The sequence below is a fragment of the Sander lucioperca genome, chromosome 15 (genome assembly GCF_008315115.2).
Source record: "Sander lucioperca isolate FBNREF2018 chromosome 15, SLUC_FBN_1.2, whole genome shotgun sequence".
Lineage (NCBI taxonomy): Eukaryota > Metazoa > Chordata > Actinopteri > Perciformes > Percidae > Sander > Sander lucioperca.
Window position 1 is genome coordinate 3,460,906 of NC_050187.1, and position 22,649 is coordinate 3,483,554.

The following is a 22,649-nucleotide window of genomic DNA, read 5'->3' on the forward strand; positions in this document are numbered from 1 at the left end:
CGGATCCATGGGCCCATCACGGAATTTTCGGCGATTCCGTGAAACTGCCACAGATTTTGAGTTAAGGGGCTGTGTTCATTTCACGGAATTCTGTGAGATCAGGTTGGATTGCCTGCTAGTTTGTTAGCTCGACTTCGCCAGCTGTGAAGGTATCGCTATACCAACAATTACGAAGTTCAGTAGTGAATCTCTGACAACTTTTATTTAGTTAGTTATTGATGTTGGATTACTGGGATCATTAAGGTTGATTAAGGACAGGTTTTATTTAGGTTTTATCTACTGAACCTGATGGTGTTAGATAGAGCTGAGCACTGTGTGTCTGATGCTATAGCTAGTAGAAATAAGGTTGCGTTTGTTTAATTATACCCTGACAGGAAAATGTCTCGGACAGACTCAGAATGATGATCAATCACCTTGATCGATCATCTGCCACGATTGTATCCTTGTGTTCTGCTTGTTTATGTTGGATCATCAGGGGATTCGGGGCTGCACAGAGCGGAACAGGCTGTTATCCGACTGCTGCGCACCTAACGGCGGACAGCTCTGATGGGATAGACCAGGGTCCCGCGGTGTACTGTAGGCCTCCGGGAAAAAAAGGAGCAATACAGGAGTCATTTAATGCTAACTATTATTGTCTAGTTCAAGGTCATCTTGAAAGGGCTGTTAGATTACATGTATGAATACAAATCATTCCACACAAAAAATATCATAAGCCATAATTAGCTTTAAAATGTTTATTACACAGACAGTAGTGTGACTAATTTCTTCCCCAATTTAATTTAAAGCCTTATTTGGTCTCTGTTAAACATTTGTATGAACTTCTGGTTAACTAAATTGTTCCTCTTTCTTAGCGCCAAATTATTTCTTTTTTGTCTCCTTTCCCCACCGTATTCCTCTCTTCTTAACACTATACACAATATTCATCCCTGTTCCTTCACTTTGTTCTTGTTTTTCCAGTTAGATACACACACACACACTTGTTCTTGTTGTCTCATTGTTTAATAAAAAAAATACACATAGCTTTCAGTTATCACCCTACCACTCCAAATGTAAAACTGACATTTACAAATATGCAATAATGCAACAGTCAAACAAGTACTTGTCTATGTTTTTCCATTTATATTTACCATTCAATATCGCAATCGCTGCTGTCAGTCCCATAGAAGAACATGACAGCGCGGCGTGTTTTGGAACTATACAGGCTTACGTGAACCACGTGACCACCCTGCTAGTGAGATCAATGAGTGTCTCAACTCTTCTCTCTCTATGGCTCTGTGTAACCCTACCTCTGATGCTCATTCTAACACTTAGAATGTTTGTTTGTTTGTTTTTATTCCTTGGTGTTGTAGTTCTTTATTTAGATAGTCGAAATATAATTTGCTGTATTATGACAACAAATGAGACCAAAGTGCAACTTATATTGCAGCCAATCGGCTTTCGTATTATTGGCGCAAGTCTCTTTTGGATGGTACCGAAGTGCAAGTTTAGGAGACCTTGGCACGAAAAAACTGAATTTAGGGCTTGGTTTAAGTCATTTACGAACATCGTATTTGAAGCCCACTGCTTTTATGCAAGAAAGCAATTCATTTTGTGACTCTGCATTTCCTTTTCTTTTTTTGATGTTGTGATATAGGTCTTAAATTTAATTCATAATGGTCTTTAAAAGTCTTAAATTTGACTTGGTGAAACCAGAAACCCTGAAACTAGGAGAAGTAGAAAGAGAGGTGTGGGTCCAGGGGAACAGGGATGGTACTCTGACTGCATGATTAGAGCGTTTGTGTGTACACATACACATACACCTTCTGTACTAGTTTCCTCACGGCTCTGGAGTGATGCGGTGAAGTAGCTGCTACATTAGCCTCGTTAGATATGCAAAGCGGGCCAATTAGCAGCACACAGTGTGCAGGAAGTGACATGTTCCACCTGAAGAAGCCCAGAAACAGCAGCAATAAATCATGCCCCTGTGAGTCTGTGTGATGCTTTGGACACAGAAATGCCACACACATGTGAATTATAGGCTCATTAGCCATTGGCTAAAAAATATATAAAACATTTTTTTTTAGTCCAAATAACCTCACTTGAATCTCTGAGGAATGAAATGTGTTCCTCTCCCCAGAAACAAATATCAATCTTTGCATCCACTGCAGTGTTTTCGCACCACTATATTGCTGTGAAATTGGCTGTAAACCGAAGACAAACAGCTGCATTGAAGTGCTTGCTGCTTTTGATATGATCCATTTCAGGAGGTGTCAGACTTGTTTCCTGTGTATGGAAACCCTCCTTGGCACACTAGTGAGCTTCACATTCAACAGCAGGAGGATACAATGCAATCTGCGTTACAAAGAATACAGCAGTGTCTTTCATTCGACAGATATTTCATCAGAGCATCACCAAGGAATGAAGCCTTTACTTCAAATAGTCTTTCCAACCAGGGAAATACCAATACACTGTAGCTTTTAAAATGGCCTTTTATTAATACCAGACAGTACTCAGTAGAAGTCATCTCTGATGTAATTAAGCAATATTAAATGAGACAGCGATGCTTACGGCCCTGACCGCATCACTGTTGGGCCAATGATGATGTTAACCCTTTGAACTCTGCAATAGAATTGGTCTGAAAGTGGCTACATTGGTCTGTTTGCTTATTGTGATGCCATTTCTTGGAGAATCTTCAAATGCTTCATACCCTTAAAATCAGTACAACCTAAACTAAAAGGCTATCTAAGTCAATAAGCCATACTATTTAATAAAAGTAATAAAATTGTGTCATAAATAAAATAAAATGAAAAAATCTTCGTCTTGTTTTCATCAAATTTTACTGAATAAAATCACAAAACATATTCATCCAAACTACTTCTAAATGTAGAAACATGAACACAATATTCCTAAACACACCTTAAGTTTTTGAACTATGTAAGAATTTTAGTTTTTGAGATATGTTTCTCAGTTTATAGCCGTTTTGATAGTTTAATCTGCAATAGCAATGGTCCGCCAGCTGTTTTACACTGGACGTCACATAACGTGACGACGTCATCGTGAGCGTACGTGATTACGCGACAGGCAGACGCCTTAGCTTTCGGCTGCAAAAAGAATGAATGTTCTAGCTGTTATGGTTTTTATTTTAGATCAATTCAAACAGGATAGTGTAAACAATGATCTCTCGCGGCCGTCCGCAGGGTCTCGGTTCTCTAAGGTTTAAAGCACACCCACTACTGTAATAGTGCAATATAAACTGTACATACAAAGGTCACCAGCAAAATCAAATATATAACATATTAATATTGTTGGGCAATTTGCTCACATACTGTACCTAAACCTCAGAATAGGTTGGTTTCCAATGACTACCAAAACAACATATATGACTGCCACACGGTGGACGTGACCATAACACGTGACCACGGTGGTACTTTTCATCATGTGACCGTTCTAGTTAACGTATACTGGCATCCGTTTTAAACACAGGTAACACTGTGAAACGGAACTAGGATTGGCTTAAAATGATTCACGTAAAATGAATAAAATGTAACTGCATCACAGAAGTCACTAATCACGGACTCACACATTGGGGATGTTTTTTTCGTTGTGTTGTTTACTTATTATGAGGATCATAATACAACAACAGAAGGTGATATATGGGCTGCACGGACGGCAAACTTCATTACTACTCGCTTTCAACCTTGACAAAGGCAACGTGACAGGGCTGGAGTCTCCAGAGCTAACTCCCGTCACTCCACTCAGCAGCTGGGGAAACAAGACTCAGGACCCCTCGGTTGGTCTGGAGGAGCTGCAGCATTTATTTGTGCTCAAACTGCAGACTCTAGTAGCTACTGTACATTTACTTCATATCTTCACCGCTAAACGTTAACTCTCCTCTGCAGCGCTCTCTCTCTCTCGTTTGCTCACACTGCATCTCCCGTCACTTTCTCTCTCTCTTCAGCAGCGTCCCCAGAAGGACCTCAAGCTGTCCCACCGACATGGTAGATGACCTGGCCTGGCGCGAATATTAAAACCTTTTATTGCACAGCTCAAGCAAATTCGCATTGCTGCCGGTAAAAATAGTTTTGATGCAAAATATTCACAGCCAGTTATTTCGCATTTTTGTGTCGTACATTCGTCACGCCCCTGGTATGTAACGGCCTTAGGGACCGCTCGGTATTTATGGAATGGACCACCAGAGGAAAATAAGGGAGGGTCATGTCTTTTTTATTTTTTGTTGATGGGAGGGTCACCCAACTTTTTTATTCATGAGAACAACAAAATTTCAAAGTGGCTTGTTTGGTGCATATTTATCCATTTAGCTCCATGTAGCTCTCTCAGTCTCGGCCCCTATCGCTAGCAGATGGGTCCCTCCCTATTTAGTCAGCCAGACAATTTTGAGCTGTAGCTTTAGAGACTTCCCAAACTGAATAAATCCCACTCGCACATATAAACACAAAACTGCTTTGCTAGCTCCATTGTGTTGTAACTAAGACATCTGCTGAATTTTTTTTATTAATTAGCATGATTGCCATACTGTTTAGTTCAAAAACATCCAAAACACCGTATGAAAACATAGCAGACCAGACGCAAGCTTTTATTTTGAAAAGTCGAAGCTCGCGCCACAGACTGCACCAAGCCGGGAGGGCATGAGACGGGAGGTCTGCAGGCTGCAGCCATACCCGACTCAAATATCCTTTCGGTCCCGGTGATTATTTGTGAAATTGTGCAAACGACAGCCTTTTCAAGGCATTTGAGAAGGAAGGAGTAGTAGCATCCAAGCTCCCAAATTGACGCTAGTCTGAGAAATTGAGTTTTGGATAATGTTAAGCTTGGCAGCTTTACCTATGCTAAAATATACAATGACTGAGGAAGCCTAGTGACGAGTCCATAGCAACCAGTGTTGAATGTCTTATTACCCAGTGTGCTTTGCTGAATGGTCTCAATGTTTTATTGTTTTATTTCATGTGAATACTAGTTTACTAGAGGAGTAACTTAGTATTTGAAGTAATGCAGTAATGCAGGAAGTGTGTATTTAGTTTCCATTCTTATTGTGTTTCCACAACAATGTTAGTGAGTAAATCTACTGAAATGGCCACCACACCATAACAGAGGAGTGTGATGCGTAAGATGAGAATGCAGAGGTTTAGTCACATATGCCATGGCTGTTAAAAAACAATGGACATCTGTATATCTTTGCCAAGCGCAAATTAGTGCAGAAGGCATCAATAAATTGTTGGGGAGAGTCATCCCTTTTTTCCCAATCATTTTGAAGAGCCATCCAAAATGTATTGCTGGTGAAGGGAGAGTCAGGTCTATTTTGACTAAAGATCCCAGAACTCCTCCGGTGGCCCCTGAAATAAATAACAAACACTCCCTTAAGGTCTGTAAAAGTGAGTGACTTTTGGTTTCACATGGGACACGAACCTCGGTTTCCCCACACTCCTGAGTAAAAGTCCTGTGTTTGTTAGACCCATCCACCACCCCAACCTGCCTTACGCCACAGCACTGAGACAGCTCTTGTTAAAGTCTTTAATGACATCCACTTAAACACAGATAGAGGAAAAACCTCAGTCTTGGTGTTGCTTGATCTCAGTGCTGCATTCGACACGGTTGACCATGACATTACTAGAACGATTGAAAAACTGGGTTGGCCTTTCTGGCTCAGTTCTAAACTGGTTTGAATCCTACCTAAAGAATAGAGACTACTTTGTGTCTATAGGCAATTATGTATCTGAGCATACAAACATGACGTGTGGAGTTCCCCAAGGCTCGGTTCTGGGACCTCTTCTATTCAACATCTACATGCTTCCTCTAGCTCGTATTATGGTAAACAATAAAATAAGTCACCATAGTTATGCCGATGATACACAACTTTATATAACTTTAACACCAGGACACCAATACCGAAACTAACTAGGTGCATTGAACAAATCAACAACTGGATGTGCCAACATTTTCTTAAATGAAGAAAAAACTGAGGTGGTAGTTTTTGGAGCAAAGGACGAACGATTAAAGGTCAGCACTCAGCTTCAAGCAGCAATGTTGAAAACAACAGAAAAAACAAAACATCTTGGTGTAGTCATGGACCCAGACCTGAACTTCAACAGCCACAATAACAAAATCAGCCTATTACCATCTTAAGAATATATCAAGGATTAGAGGACTTATGTCTCAGCAGGACTTGGAAAAACTTGTCCATGCTTTTATCTTTTAGTAGACTTGACTATTGTAATGGTGTCCTTACAGGTCTCCCTAAAAAATCAATTAGACAGCTGCTAATTCCGAATGCTGCTGCCCAAGTTCTAACTAAGACCAAGAAAGTGGATCACATTACTCCAGTTCTCAAGTCTTTACATTGGCTTCCTGTGCCTCAAAGAATAGACTTCAAAATACTTCTGCTGGTATATAAATCCCTAAATGGCTTAGGGCCAAAATATATTTCTGATCTGTTATTGCACTATGAACCACCCAGACCTCTCAGGTCATCTGGGACAGGTCTGCTTGTTGTCCCCAGAGTCAGACCTAAACAGGGGGAAGCAGCGTTTAGTTTTTACGCTCCACATATTTGGAACAAACTTCCAGAAAGTTGCAGGTCAGCTGACTCTCAGCTCTTTTAAATTAAGGCTGAAGACCTTTCTTTTTGATGTTGCCTATTCTTAATTTTTATATTAAACTGTTAATTTTATTCTTGTATTTTATCTCGTATAAATTTTATACTGAACTGTGAATTTTATTCTTGTATTTTATCTTGTATTATATTTGTATTCGTCAATATTTTTATTTATTTTTTAATTTCCTATCTTGCTCTTTGCTTTTTAATGTTTAATGTTTTATGTAAAGCACTTTGAGTTGCCCTGTGCTGAAATGTGCTATATAAATAAAGTTGTCTTGCCTTGCCTTGCCTTCGTTTGCTCCTGCGATAATTACTACGGCCACTAGAGGTCGCCACCTAACAGCAAACATAAATATGGCTCGTTATGAGCTGCTTGCACAATCAACCTGTACGGCCGTTTTCTTGGCAAGGACGGTCTGATCTACAGGAGTGTATACATCAGATTAGATACAAACAGGATGGGGACGCACACAACATTGCTCCACATGTTTAACTTCATTGAATATTTGAGTACAATCTCATTATTACTGGTAGGAGAGATGGCCAGTGCTCAAAAAAGTGACACCCAAATTGTAATTAACCAAAATTATCCTTTAACCTGCCATTTTCAGGGTCAATTTCAGTGTCCAGTGATTTTATAAAAGCATTTTCAGACATTATTTTACCCAAAATACCAGATATCAGCAGTTTTAATAAAAGAAAATCATATTTCTTTGCTCTTACACCGTATCAGTAAAGCTCTGCCATCCAACTGTATCTGTGCTGTGTTTATCCAAGCATAACAGCCTGTTCATTCTTTATTTAGTGTCCAGCCTTTCCACTGTCAGCACATTTCCTCACGCTTCTTTTTCTTCTCCTTCTCTTCTTCTCTTTTTCAGGTGCTGGTTTGGCACACCCGCACAGAGAAACCACACCTCGCAAATGAGCCCAAACATCGGAAAGACACTGTGGTCATTGAGGTGTGAGAGGAAGAGCTGAGCAGCGGATCCAAAAGCAGAATCTGATTGTGTCTGCCCATCATCTCTTGGCTGGGACTAATGGCAGCACCCTGCTTTCTCTCCTTATGGGCTGGATACAATCTGTTCACCATGGATACAGACTGAGGAGCTGCATGATACAAGACTTCTGGCTGTCGGTCAAATGTGCTTTGTGAGAAGTGGACAACACTGAATATGTTCCTTTTACAAACTGGAATGACTTGGCCTGTTCATTTCCTCCATACATGGCTTGTTGATATGAAAAACTAAAGTGTAAATGTAAAAAATATCATGTTGCTGAAGTGCCATGTGAATACTTGTCATTGTCAATGTAATTTTAACCATTAATACATCATTGTCAAATTAACTGTGGGTTTGAGATATAATTAGCATACAAACAAGTCTCTTGGTACATATAATTGCTACACAGTATCTTTTGGCAGTGGTATTACTTACAATGCTGTTTTTTTTAACAGCTGTTAAAAAGATTGATACAAATTTCATGGCTGTGCATTAAGTACGAAGCTGGTATCAGGATGCTGTTAGCGTAAAGCTTGTCTAGCAGAAAGACTGTACCTAGCTAGGCTAGCAGAAAGCTAGCTTGGCAGAAGGACTGTAACTAGCTAGGTTAGCACGAAGCTAGCTTAGCAGAAAGACTGTATACAGCTAGCCTGGCCCTCTTCAAAGTTCAAGAATATGCCTACCAGCACATATTAACATATGTTATCTCATTTATTTAACCTGGAAATAAACAGAAATGCCAAACTGACAAATTTGTGGTTTTAGGGGAAGTTACGTGGTGTAACTTTTTCTTTGGGAACAGCAGCTTGACATGCTACGCAGAGGTAGGCTACTGACGGATAAACTAGTGTTCACCAAGAACACACAACACCCCTGTAAAATGTATTGGCCAAGCTGTAGTCTCGCTGATTACAATTTGTCCACTTTTTAAACAAACTAGATACAATGTGTTAATTAGATTTAAATGTGTTGCAAGGTGCATTTTTGAACTACAGAGAACAAAGCTAGAAACCGACAGAAGCAGCTAGATGTCCCAGCTCTCGTCTTTGTCTAAATTAATCACATTCATGTCTCATAGTTAATGTGGTAATGATTTATTGATGCATAAATGATATGTAATTCTCCTTTACATCATCCTGAACTGATCATATGTAATGAACTGGAACAACCTCTGCCATCCTCTCTTTTTGTATGTGAAGTAGCATATGTGAACAGGTTTGGAAGCAGCCTGGTGAAGTAACAAGTGACGTTTCTCCTGCCAAGCTGCCATCAATAATGTAGACTCTGTGGGCCGACAACAAAGAAAACAAAAGGAAATGCACTTGCCAGCGGAGGAATATAAAGGAATGAATTGAGTAGACAGGAAATGGCACATCAGGCAGGCCGCTTAGTTTCACAGCTCGAATGTGAAAGAACCGTTTTTCTTCAGTGTATTTTAACTGCAGTATTGTCCTAATCACTTACGTCCAGAGGGCACGGTGTATGATGTAAACACGGGAAATAAAAACAGGATTAAATCCAGGATATAACAGCCTTTATTTCAAATGACCTTGTTGTAAATCATGGAACAGAAAAAAGGAGCAATCAAATAAAATTCCAAAAAGATAAAACAGTACTTTTACAGTTGAGAGTCATTGGACAAACATGAACACAGAAAAATTCCTGGATTATTTTTTTTTTTCAATGCACGGAAACCACTTTTCTCTGTACTAGGCACCAGAAAATGTAAACACGATGGAAATAAACCTGGAGGACAATAGATTTAATGAATATGTTTATATGTGTTGTTCACACTAATGTGTTTAAGAGAGTGCTACAGTTATTGCATGGCAGAGGGACCCTGTTTATACGGACATGAATCTCTGCATCGGCACTCTGCAGTGTGATGGTAACTCTGTGTATGTGTGTGTGTGTGTGTGTGTGTGTGTGTGTGTGTGTGTATTTGTTGTTTGTTCATTTTTACTCTTGCTCCTCTGTTCTTACTCCTAATAAAGGACTGGATAGCAGTGATGGGACCCAATCAGCGTTTTCATACAGGTCCCCTTTTTCATACTGTCCAATCCTGTTCCTCCTCAGCCCCTCATCATCTAGCCCTCTGATTGGTCATCCAGGTTTATTTGCTTCAGACTAACTGTGCTTCTCTTGTACTGCACACAACAAAACACCACAATAAGGATGGTGGATGGCAGACATACGGTTATAGCGTCATACATGAAGGGAGCAACATTTTGGGTGTCACATCGGTCAGATTTTTCAAGCTATTTGATAATAGAATGCCTAAAAATCTGTAAACCATTTGTGAAAAACATGATAGTTGCCAAGGAAAAACTACATGGGATTATCATAAAGTGAACATGTCTGTAAAGTTGTGGGTCCCCATAGAACCCATTTTCATTCATATATCTGGAAGTGAGAGGGCAAGGGACCCCATGAAAAATGGCCATATCAGTTTTTCCCTGGCCAAAATGTAGCCTTCAATGAACTTTAACTTTGAAGCGTTATTTAGTTTCATATGATAGCTATATCTAGCTTCACAAGCTTTAAACGGAACCCACTACAGCCTCTGAAAGACAGTAAAATCGGACTAAAAGATTCTGGGCTTTTAAGAATTTTTTTTGGGCTGGAGCCCCTGCTCTGCTGTTTCCTGACAGCGATCTGAGTGACGAAACCACAACACAGCCGGAGATACAGTACCTGCTCTGCTATTTAAACTGCAGTAAAGACAAACGACTGTGATTCCAGTAACGCATTCATTTGCCTCAGGGAGCGCAGGGGAAGAGGCTGTTCTCAACAACAAGGATCCACTGAACCCAGCTCACTAGGGGTTAAAAACACTTCAAAACACCACAGCATGGCTACTAAAGACACACAGGGGTGCCCAGCAATCACTCAGACTTAAAGGGAATCCTGCGGGTTGTATGCAGCAGTAGAGAAACAGACCGATATATTCATCTCATCATCTCATACTCGATAACTGGCCAGACAGTGTCGTCACAGTATGTATATATTCATCAGTGGTTGAAAACCTTTTTTTGGCTTTTGACCAAGCTCGATACCTAGCAGACAATGTCTTATAATCGACTGCATTTTTACTCGTTCTTGTCTTGGTCTCAGATAAAGAGGACTCAGGATTTGAACTGCCTTTTGATTATTTTTAACATTATACACTTATGGAAGAGGTGAATGTGGAAGAATTTTCTGTGGGTGTTTTTTTATTGGAATGTGGCTCTTTCAGATCAATTTGAGGAGTGCCTATGGTTAGCATTTCCCACGTCATCGTGTCCTGCAGTGTTGGACTCGCACTGGTCTGGTCTTGGTATCAATATTCTAATCTAACTCTCAGCAAGAAAGCAAATAAGGGTATTCCCTCTGGTGCGGACAGTCATTAGTTGTTTGGGCTAACCTTTATTGTTTAGAACAAAGTTTACCCTGTGGTTGGTGCAGTTATTTTAATATATACTGTAAGTTGGTTAAAAGGGATACAGCTACGACAACGGCAGTTAAGTTTAGGCACGAAAAAGACTAGTTAAGTTTAGGGAAAAGATCATGGTTTGGATTAAAACACTCCAATCCAAACCACCCCTCAGGTGGTTGTAATTATACAATGTCAAATTACGTGACAATAACTCAGTGAATCAGTGCAAAATAACTATCTACCGTATAAGCAGCTTTAAACCCATGTCAGTCAAACCCTATTTAGCTCCACATGATGCTCAAAGTCAACTGGAGAACCTCGTCTCCAGATAATTTCCCCCATGGGGATGAAGAGAACTCAAACCAAAATTAGCATCAACCTGTCTCTTATGGCTCTGAAAAAGTGTGAGGTTCACATCATAATCACATAAATACAGTACTATTCAGACGACTATCTGCTACAAGACTCAGCTCGCCCTACAGAGAGGGGGAGGGAGAGAGAGGAAGAGGGGAGAGTTACATTATACACAGCAGAGAGGGGGGTGAGGACATATAGTGCCTTCCATTTACCTTGGAACTCGGAGCTGGGAATGGCGTCACACCCGAGATGAATGGGTTCCATTTACAAGTTGGATTTTTTATTTTGGGGTTAGCTAGCAATACCAGTTGATGACAACGCATTGCGCTGTTTTTGTGCATACAAACAGCGTAGCAACATAGATACCACAGATAGAAGATGGACAGGACTGTGTGTACGACTGGTTTAGACATACACAAATAAGACAGAAGGGCTAATAACTGTATGTTACTACAGCTTTCCCAACTGTTGATGCACGGGGAAGCCATGTTGGATTTTGAACTTGGGGTACTGCGGGGTTGTCCGAGGTCCGAGCTCGGAAATCCAAGGTCAGGGGGCGTGTTTCCAACTTTGACCTCGGAAAATCCGACTTCAGAGTACAAATGGAACGCACTAATAGTAGCATAAGCCAACCATGAGATAGCCATATCTACTGTAGGTATTGAAAGACTATTCACTAACTATCCATTTTGGTGATGCTATAATATTACTATAATACACACTTGAAGTTATTGGTCCAGCAGCTTTCTTTTGCTGTCGATTCTGCTGTTTTTGTCTCTTTCTTCAGACAACAACAACAAAAAGAAATCAAAAAGGATGAGGAAAGCTGAATAAAGAAGGGAAACAACAGCTGCCAGTCTTTCTTTTTTTTATCTCTCAATCCAGTGTGATGTTATCTTGGCTTTTTAAAGGAATCACGGTGAAGATGTGTAGGTTTTTTGTTGGGGTATTTTGTTGCCATATAACTGCCCTCCGTTTTTCCCCCACTCCTCCGGACCCCCTTTTCCTCACTTCCACAGCTGAGTGCTGAGGGTCTGGCCAGTAGCTGCAGGTGGAGCCGCGGGCCAGCCAGCCGCAGGGGCCCCTGCCTGGCTGAAAGTGGCTGGCGCCGGCACTCCACCACTCACATCCATGCCTGACATCTGCTGGGTCATCTGAGTGAGAGAGGGAGAGGAGGGAGGTCAGTGTTAGAATTCTTCAAAGCTAAAATAGACAGCTATTCCCTAATCCCAGAGGCGGGGGGAGGGGGGGCAGCTGGTACTCTCCATCCTTTAGCCTGACTCCCTTGCCTCCATCCCTCGCTTTTTACCTTCTTATCTGCTCTTAAAGGCCTCTGGCTTCCCCTGCTTCCTGCCCTCCCACCCCTCCCCACTTCTCTGTCCACCTCACCACTCTTCGCCCCCGCATCCCCCTCTTCTGCTCCCCTGCTCATGATCCACCTTCCATTCTGTCTTATCTATTATGAATGTGCTTTGGTGCAGCGCCACTTGCTTATCTGGTCATCTGACAGCTGTGGGCGATTGTGTGCGTGTGTGTGTGCGTGTGTGTGTGTGTGTGTGTGTGTGTGTGTGTGTGTGTGTGTGTGTGTGTTGTGTTTCTGTGTGGTTTGCATGTGTGCCAGCCAAACCCGGACATTATGTGTTACCAAATTAGTTCATCAACTCACCATTTCAATCCTCTTCCTGCACGATATGCACACATACCTCGTCATCTACCTCCCAATTTAACTCTGTGTATGTGTGTGTGTGTGTGTGTGTGTGTGTGTGTGTGTGTGTGTGTGCATGCGTGCGTGTTGATTTATGATCTCTCATTTACCTCCCTAGATGTCAACATACTGATAACAGTTTTGAGTCCCCACACCACACACACACACACACACACACACACACACACACCCCTCCCCCCACACACACACACACACACACACACAACACACACAGCAGAAATGTCCTCATATATCTCCTTGACACTGGGGTTCTTCGACAGCAGGAGCTCAGATGATAAGGAGGAAGAAAAAGAGGTGAATTCCGCACATTTCTGCCAGCACACGCAAAAATATTAATTCTTGCATATATTATGTATAAGGGCCTTTTCACACCTGAAAGTCCGAACCAAGGTCCGGACCAAGGTTCATGTTTTTGTTACATTGTATACATTTGGGCTTATTCAATTATTATTATTTTTTTTGGCATTTATTTAGGTCTTTATATGTGATTTTTATCTAATACAAATTATATAGTAATAGTTTAGTAATACAAATTGTTCATATGTTTCTATTTTAAATGATTCAATGAATTAATTTTCTGTTTGAAAGTTTGAATTTAGAATAAAGTGCTGTTACCGTAACAATAGATATGCCACATATAGGCTTAAGAAGACTTACTCAAACAGTGTCCATCCGCCTCATTTTAGTCATGTTTCTTTCACAGTTGCCACCTCATTAGACAGTTTACGTGAAGTAAAAGTGAAAGTGAAAATAATTTTCATAAAAGGTACAGTGCACACGATCTGTTGTCATTCCTACCTTGATGTTGACCAACCGACTACCGATTTAAATCTCCAGTTAACTTTAACTTAACTTAGCTGTTGTTTTTTATTAAGTGTGTCATGGTTGCACTGGGGCTGGAAATCGGCCTATAACGTCTTGTTTAATTAAATCCCTAATTGGCAGTGCAGCTTCACTTCAAACACTCTGGGACAAATTTCTGATTTGGGGTTATATAAATAAAATTGACTCGACTTTGTAAGCTTACTCTGTAAATATTAATGAGTGTGGCTCATTAACTGCGATGCATTTCACGTAGTAACATGTAAGACCCATTTTCCACCTGGTGTGATCTGTCTGAATAAGGAAAAGTGCATCAAATCCAGCCAAATAAAGCTCATAGAGCACCTTTGCTTCCATTTAAACCAGGTGTGGGGCTAATAGACAGTTCATGAAGGTAAAATAAGGACGGAACAGATTGACTGGCTGTAACTAGAACACAGCTCTTTTACTCTGTAAACACACTCGGCTAGTACTGTCTGGGACTGTGTCTGCTTGTTGCTGCTGAGAGTCAACCAAGCAATACCTAAGGTAGGGAATACAGAGCCCATGGGTTTTGTTTCTTTCAAATCAATTAAAGCAGGGATCTTCAACATAATAATATGTGGGATTCATGTTAAGACATTTTAATTTTTTTTTAAACTTTAAAAACATACAAATTCTTCTACATTATACCATAAGTTAGTGGCTTCCCTGCACTCCCCTGCACTAACTTTGAGGACGTCCTCAGAGTTAGTGCAGGGGAGCCACTAAATTATGGTATAATGTAGAAGAATTTGTATGTTTTTAGAGTTTAAAAAAAAAATTTAAATGTCTTAACATGAATCCAACATATTATTAGCAAATGGAAATCGGCCTATTTTCCAGAAGAAAAAAAAACACATTGATGATGGTGGACTAAAGGTAGTCTCTAAGAAAGCCATCCACAGTTAATTCTGAGGATTTTAATATTAACACATGATTCATAAAATCATGCCAACAATTATTATTTTATTAGCTTAGTATTCTATGTACTAAAATAGTGTGTAAAAAGGATTTAGGACGCCCTACATGTTATTGTAGGCACAGTTAAATATGCAAGGTGATTTTATATAATACATGTAGTAGGGTGTCCCTGATCCGTCTCTCTCCGTTAAGGGGTCCTTGGCTTAGAAAAACGTTGAAGACCCCTGAATTAAAGGCATCACGTGTCATATCTGGGCGGGGCGACAGTAACTGGCGAAGATTCGATTTTACCTAGAGGAGCTAATTTATGTTGTTGTCGAAAATATAGGTTTTCCAATAAATTATCCTAACTTATTCATCAAATCATTTTTCCAATCAAGAAAGTTTTATTGGCTTTCAATTTTTCTCTGATGGGGTTTTCTGTGTTGTTGTTCTGTTTTTGTCTTTGTAATTTGACTCAATATCGTTGGAAATGAGGGTCGCTGCTGACAGCTGTTGTGGAGGAAAATACGCTATATTTATGACATTTTTATTTAGGCAGCTAGAAATCCAGTAAACATGTAAGCGTGCTTCATAAAATATTAATGTGTAGAGTGGAGTGGAATTACAATGAGCTAAATGTAAAAATAAGTTCATCATCACTATAAATTGAATTAAGTACCACCATTCTGTGTGTTTTTTATGGATAACATAGGGTGCGATTTGTGAAAAAAAGCAGAGGGGGGATGTTTTCTGATCATGCACAACAAAACAAAACATGCAAGAATTAAATCCCCCTTTTAATGCCATAGATAGAGCCACTTAATCAGCCATGCTAAAACACTTATTTATGAACTTCAATATCTAATGGAAAATAATATCAAAATGAAATAGCACAATGTGAAACATAAAATAAAATAAAACATAAAATACAGCGCTTCCAAGCTGGGAAGTGGAGTTCACTTCCTGGCGAAATCACAATTTTACCCAGGAAAACCTGTTCCTGTTACAGTACTTAACCTAGTTTAAAATACTTCTATTGTTTGTATATAATATATGTTCTATTGGTGAAGTAGCATTGATCACTGTGAGGGGGGGATACATATTGTCCCCACTGGAGATAAAAATAATTGAGCAGAGGCAGGGATATGTAGACCAGAAAGGGGGAAATCCTACGCATCCCCCTGGTAAATCACACCATGTTTAAATATATATATATATATGTGTGTCCTGAGTGTTACCTGGCTCATGTTCCACTGTCCTTGCTGCTGTCCTGGCTGCATGCTGTAAATGTTCTGGTTGGCTGGCAACCCGCCCTGCTGCTGTATGCCCATGTAGCCGCAGTTGGGCATCGCCATGCCAGGCATTGTGGCCCCTCCTCCGCCCATGGCGGCTCCTCCCATCCCTGGAGCAAAACCCTGCGGAGTGAACGGCATCTGAGGCTGGCCCACGTACATTCCTGCTGAACCAAAAAGAAAAAAAATGGTTCTTCATGTTATCTTTCCTACTACTAAGAATATTTTCTACTCAACATAAGAGACAACAGAGTCATGTTGAAGTAAATAAACTGTTTTCAAGAATCCCGTTTTGGTTTAATAATTAATAAATAACTTAAAGAGCAAATAGTTACTCTTTCAAAATCCAAAAATATAAAAAACCTTAAGGATGTCAAACTTCCACATCAGACCTAAAATGTTCCGAACACTTTAAAACACTAAGTATGGCCATTACAGCCACTGACTATGTCTTGTTATTGTACTTAATTTCTCTTCCTCTGGAAAGCACTTTGTGATTCTCACTTGAAGAGGGGTTTATAAATAGAATAATGAAAATGCATCCTCAGAAACACCCACTTTGCAAATAGTAAAACTCAGCAATCTGTGATATGTTTGAATGTGTTATAAAGTTAGTTGTTAGTGACAGAGTCCGCCATTCCTGAGGGATTTAATATTGGGGATTCACAGGAAACTATGCAACATTCAGTTCAACATTAACGTACACAGTTCTTATCTTATTAATAACAGTCTCACTGTTTACTCTCCAAACCAAACAGAACATTTCATATGACTACCTTACATTAAAAGCATTCAACTTTCAAAAATCGGGGTGGCTTTTATTGTGAAGCATAAAAGAAGAAATAGATCTGCATATCAACATCCTTCTATTTGTCCTTCTATGCTATTGCTTTGAACCAGCATCCATCTCATTGGTCACTAGGGATGTGTATGTATTTTTAATATTCTGAAGCAGCCATAGAAATGCAATGCATTGAGCACCAAGGTTAGCCCTTAATTACCTTGGCCGGCAGATTCTTATGAGATCAAGAGACAATCTTGGGATCACATATCACACAAAAATCCAACTTGTCAAGCTTCAAGGATGCGTTTATGTCCAAACAGCAGCGAACCGAACCAATCAGCCTCCGGTGAGGAGCCACTGTCAGCTACTGCTGTGGATTAGGTGTGTGTGAAGGCCGTGCCCGCAAAACAACAATGGCAGATATGATAGACAGATGGTTCATCCAATCACCTGCCAGGTATTTTTTGAAAGTACCTGCCTGTTTTCCAAACGCTTTCCACTGACGGCTTCTCAGATGGTTTTGTGTTAACAAACCATCTGGCGTGTCAGGTTTGTGTCTTAATGGGTCAAATCGAGAATCTGTGTTGTTAAAACGCACTTCAAAATCAACCTGGACTAAAATCTTAACGATTGTAACTTTAAAGTCACAACGAACATAAATGTGAAAATGAAAACATTAGACCAAACAAATTAGAAGTTTGCTTGACAGGGCCAAATTCAATACACCAAAAAGCAGAAAAGGACCAATGGGTTCATGATTCAGTTCGTAATATTTTGTAATGTCAGTGTATTCTGACATTTTGATCATTTTGTTATTAGCTGCATCCTGTTACAATCACAGACTGTAAAAAAGATGGACGACGCGTCTCCACTTCCTCCCTCTGTACAAAAGCGATACCAAAATGTCCTGGATACGGGCACTGCCATCTTGTAATTTTGGAGCCAGAGTCCAGTAGTGATCAGGTGATGGAGCCGCGGTATCAAAGTCCCGCCCAGTCAATACAAACTTTCAATCATGACGTTTCACCCCGTTTCTTTTAGCATCAAATAACTAATAAAAAATTTGAGAAACTTTTTGTTCATATACTTTGTTTAAATTGGCCCATTTTGACCTATACTGCTGCCAGCCACCAGGAAGCGATCCAGGTGTTTTGGCTTCACATATACAGTCTATGCATCAACCCCTGGTTACAATATGGAGAGGGACCAATGTGCCACACACACAAACACACACACACACACACACACACACACACACACAGGATGGTAGTCGGTGATTTGAGGCATTATAGTACAAGCATTTTGTAAGAAAAGAAAAGAATATCCCACAAATGTTTATTACTCATAAAAGTCTAAGAAATCCAAGTAGTAGAAAGTATTGAAAAATACTGAAATTGGTTTCCCATTGCAGGGAGACACTACAGGTGAATAGGGAAAATATTTTAACTAACAGATATCACCATGAAACTCCCCCAGTTGATTATTTACATTAAGACAATACTTTTTTGTAGTTTTCTGAACTTTTACATTTAATTATGCAAATGAGGCAATTATCTAATAAAATATGTGCTAATTTACATAAGGTGTTTTGGTATCTTTCAACTTGTTCCTTATTTTCCCATGCATTGGTGTCAAAGTGACCAATATAAACCAAAATCTTGATCAAGATTGTTGGTCAAGTATTGAGCGAGAACACTGTAACCAGCAGCCGTGAACCGGGCTGAAATGTAACCCTATGGACAAATGTTCAGCATTAGTTAGCGTCTACTAAAAGTGCTGTTTCTGCCACTGACAGGCTCAGATTGGAAATGGAAAGGATCCCTAAAGAGATAGACCTTTTTGTTAAAGTGTAAGATCTTTTTTGTTTAACATGAAACAGCCCCGAAATCACCATCACCAAACCCACCAGACTCCATGTAGTGTCTCCCCTTAACATGGGCTGCAATGGGAAATTGGCATCACCGATTTCTGTATTTTTCAATACTTTCCACCACTTGGATTTCTTAGGACTTTTTATATGTTATAGAGGAGACCTTTATGAGAATAAATCAGTTAAAAGAGTTTCTGTTGCAATTTATGTGGGGGTCATGTTGCATAATGCCTGAACTATTAGCCTGGCGAGGTTCTCTTGGCTTTGATCTCCATCAGCGTCTATTTGGATTCACAGAGGACAATAACGTAGCAGAAAGCCCTTCATGATGATTTCCATTGCTAATCCTCTATACATCCGTGTAATCATGCAGCAATATAATCAATATGCACAATGAGCCTGCTGTACAAATGTGCTGCCTACTATCTTCCACCATTCAGGAAACATGTAGCACTAATGCTTTCCCACACACTCCAAACATGCTCAGGTTAATGTGCGTATGTATGAACAACCGCCTACATACACACACACACACACACACACACACACACACACACACACACACACACACACACATAAACAGTCTTGGCACTTGAGTCTGTTCACATAATAACTGTGAGATGAGTGTGAATCTGCAGACACCTCTCTAGTTTTACTGCTGCAGTGGGACTCCAGTAAGTGGAGCTGCCTGCTATTTCATCTGCCCTTCATCTGACCTTTCATCTGCCCATACTTTCCTTCAGGTTTACAATGCATCTTTCCTCTGATGTATGTGTGAAAGTGTGTAGGCGTGTGTGTCTCTGTGTGTGTACAAACAGCTACGTCTGAGTGTGTGCTCTTGTGCTCATATTACTTTCCCCTGCTTATTAGACACTATATGTATATAGTGTTTACATTCTGCATGTACAACACATTTAAGTGGTTTGACCTGCAAGTCCTCGAATTCAAATAAATGGTTGCAGTTGAGGATCCTCAACAGATGCTGTCACTGAAGTTACACAGATATGGGCTCGGGAATGCTTCAAACCAGGGTTATAATTGGAATTAAAACAACCACTGCAATGATAGAACAGAATAGGAAAATTAGATGTGGACTATTAAATATTAGATCTCTGTCTTCTAAAGCAGTACTAGTAAACAATTTGATATCAGTAATCAAATTGATCTATTCTGTCTTACCGAAACATGGCTGTGCCATAAAAAATATGTTAATCTAAATGAATCCACTCCTCCCAGTCATATTAATACTCAAATTCCTCGAGGCTCTGGCCGAGGAGGGGGAGTTGCAGCCATCTTTGATTCAAGCCTGTTAATTAATCCTAAACCTAAACTAAATTATAAGTCGTTTGAAAGCCTTGTTCTTAATCTTCTACATCCAACATGGAAAACATTACAGCCAATTATATTTGTTGTTGTTTCATGAGCTCTAGGTCCGTATTCTGAATTTTTATCTGAATTCTCTGAGTTTATATCATGTGTAGTCCTTAAATCAGACAAAGTACTTATTGTAGGTGATTTTAATATCCATGTGGACGGTGACAACGATAGCCTTAGCATTGCTTTCAACTCACTACTAGATTCAATTGGTTTCAGTCAGAGTGTGCATAAGGCCACTCACTGTTATAACCACACCCTCGACCTTGTGCTGGCATATGGCATCAAAATTGAAGATTTAATAGTATTTCCGCAGAATCCTTTATTATCAGACCATTCTTTAATAACTTTCAAATTCTTACTACCCGACTATATGAAATTAGATATAAGCTTCTACACTGGATGCCTATCTGACAGTGCTATAGCTGAATTTAAGGAAGTTATTCCAACAGCATTTAATTCAGTGCCATACCTTAATACAACAGAGGACTCTTATGTTAACTTTAGTCCCTCCCAAATTGATAATTTTGTAGACGGTGCTACGGCCTTGCTACGGATTACTTTAGACTCTGTTGCTCCTCTCAAAAAGAAGATGATGAAGCAAAGGAAACTAGCACCTTGGTATAACTCCCAAATTAAAACAAACCTCGCGAAAACTTGAAAGTAAATGGCGTTCCACCAATCTGGAAGAATCTCGTTTAGACTGGCAAAATAGTCTAAAAACATATAGGAAGGCCTTCAGAAATGCCAGATCAGCCTATTACCCATCACTAATAGAAGAAAATAAGAACAACCCAAGGTTTCTTTTCAGCACTGTAGCCAGGCTGACAGAGAGTCACAGCTCTATTGAGCCATCTATTACTATAGCTGTGAGTAGTGACAACTTCATGAGCTTCTTTAATGATAAAATTATAACAATTAGAGATCAAATTCATCACCTCTTGCCCTCAACTTCTAACGGTTCACCTTTAAATGCAGGACCGCTAGAAAGAACGACAAGACCTGACATATACTTAGACTGCTTTTATCCTATAGACCTTCAACAATTAATGTTAAAGGTCTCTTCAGCTAAGCCATCTACCTGTCTCTTAGACCCCATCCCAACTAGGCTACTTAAAGAAGCGTTACCCATGGTTAACACTTCATTACTAGATATGATCAATATGTCTTTATTAACAGGTTATGTACCGCAGTCATTTAAAGTAGCTGTGATAAAACCGCTTCTGAAAAAACCCACCCTCGATCCTGAGGTCTTAGCCAACTATAGACCTATATCTAATCTTCCCTTTCTCTCCAATATCCTTGAGAAGGTAGTCGCTAATCAGTTATGTGACTTTCTACATAGCAATAGTTTATTTGAGGATTTTCAGTCAGGATTTAGAATGCATCACAGCACAGAGACGGCACTGGTGAAAATTACTAACGATCTTCTAAGTGCTTCAGACAAAGGACTTGTCTCCCTACTTGTCTTACTAGATCTTAGTGCTGCATTCAACACTATTGACCATAGCATCCTGTTACAGAGACTGGAACATTTAGTTGGTATTAAAGGAATCGCACTAAGCTGGTTCAAGTCCTATTTATCTGGTCAATGTCAATTTGTTAATGTTAATGATGAATCCTCCAGGCACGCTAAAGTTAGCCATGGCATTCCACAAGGCTCAGTGCTTGGACCAATTCTATTCACCTTATATGCTTCCTCTAGGCAATATTATTAGGAAACACTCAATTAATTTTCACTGTTATGCGGATGACACCTAATTATACCTATCAATCAAGCCAGATGAAATCAGTCAGTTAGCTAAACTTTAAGCATGTATTAAAGATAAAAAATCCTGGATGACCTACAATTTTCTGATATTAAACTCAGACAAAACCAAGGTTATTTCCTGGGCCCTAAACACCTCCGAACCTCATTATCTAAAGATATAGTTACTCTGGATGGCATTGCCCCGGCCTCCAACACTACTGTCAGAAATCTAGGAGTTATTTTTAATCAGGATATATCCTTCAACGCCCACTTAAAACAAACCTCAAGCACAGCCTTTTTGCACCTTCGTAACATTGCTAAAATTAGGCACATCCTGTCTCAAAATGATGCTGAAAAACTAGTCCATGCATTTGTTACTTCCAGGCTGGACTATTGTAATTCCTTACTATCAGGTTGCTCAAATAAGTCCCTTCAGACTCTCAAGCTGATCCAGAATGCTGCAGCGCATGTTCTGACAAGAACTAAAAAAAGAGATCATATTTCTCTTGTATTAGCTTCTCTGCATTGGCTTCCTGTAAATCCAGGATTGAATTTAAAATCCTTATCCTGACCTACAAAGCTCTAAATGGTCAAACACCATCATATCTTGAAGATCTCATAGTACCTTATTGTCCTACTAGAGCACTGTGCTCCCAGAATGCAGAGTTACTTGTTGTCCCTAGAGTCTCTAAACGTAGAATGGGAGCCAGAGCCTTTAGCTATCAGGCTCTTCTCCTGTGGAACC

General features: G+C 39.9%; 2 protein-coding genes across 3 annotated transcripts in view; one reads left to right on the plus strand and one right to left on the minus strand.

Moving 5' to 3' along the window:
• Nucleotides 1-9,844, plus strand: part of b3gat2 (beta-1,3-glucuronyltransferase 2 (glucuronosyltransferase S)) — a 107,988-nt gene extending 98,144 nt beyond the window's left edge. The window contains exons 4-5 of one of the 2 annotated variants that reach the window (XR_004103620.2): nucleotides 3,938-4,049; nucleotides 7,471-7,571. Coding sequence is in view for 1 of the 2 variants with exons in the window: in XM_031291175.2 (XP_031147035.1) it covers nucleotides 7,471-7,557 (87 nt within the window). In the remaining variant the exon portion in view is untranslated. Of the gene's footprint in view, nucleotides 1-3,937; nucleotides 4,050-7,470 lie in introns of both variants that reach the window. The other variant, XM_031291175.2, reaches the window with a different exon arrangement.
• Nucleotides 9,110-22,649, minus strand: part of smap1 (small ArfGAP 1) — a 235,402-nt gene continuing 221,862 nt past the window's right edge. Inside the window, exons 10-11 of the mRNA XM_035992468.1 lie at nucleotides 16,073-16,290; nucleotides 9,110-12,516 (exon numbers count right to left, since the gene is read on the minus strand). Of these exons, the coding sequence (XP_035848361.1) occupies nucleotides 12,370-12,516; nucleotides 16,073-16,290 (365 nt within the window). The 3' untranslated portion in view covers nucleotides 9,110-12,369. The remainder of the gene's footprint in view (nucleotides 12,517-16,072; nucleotides 16,291-22,649) is intronic.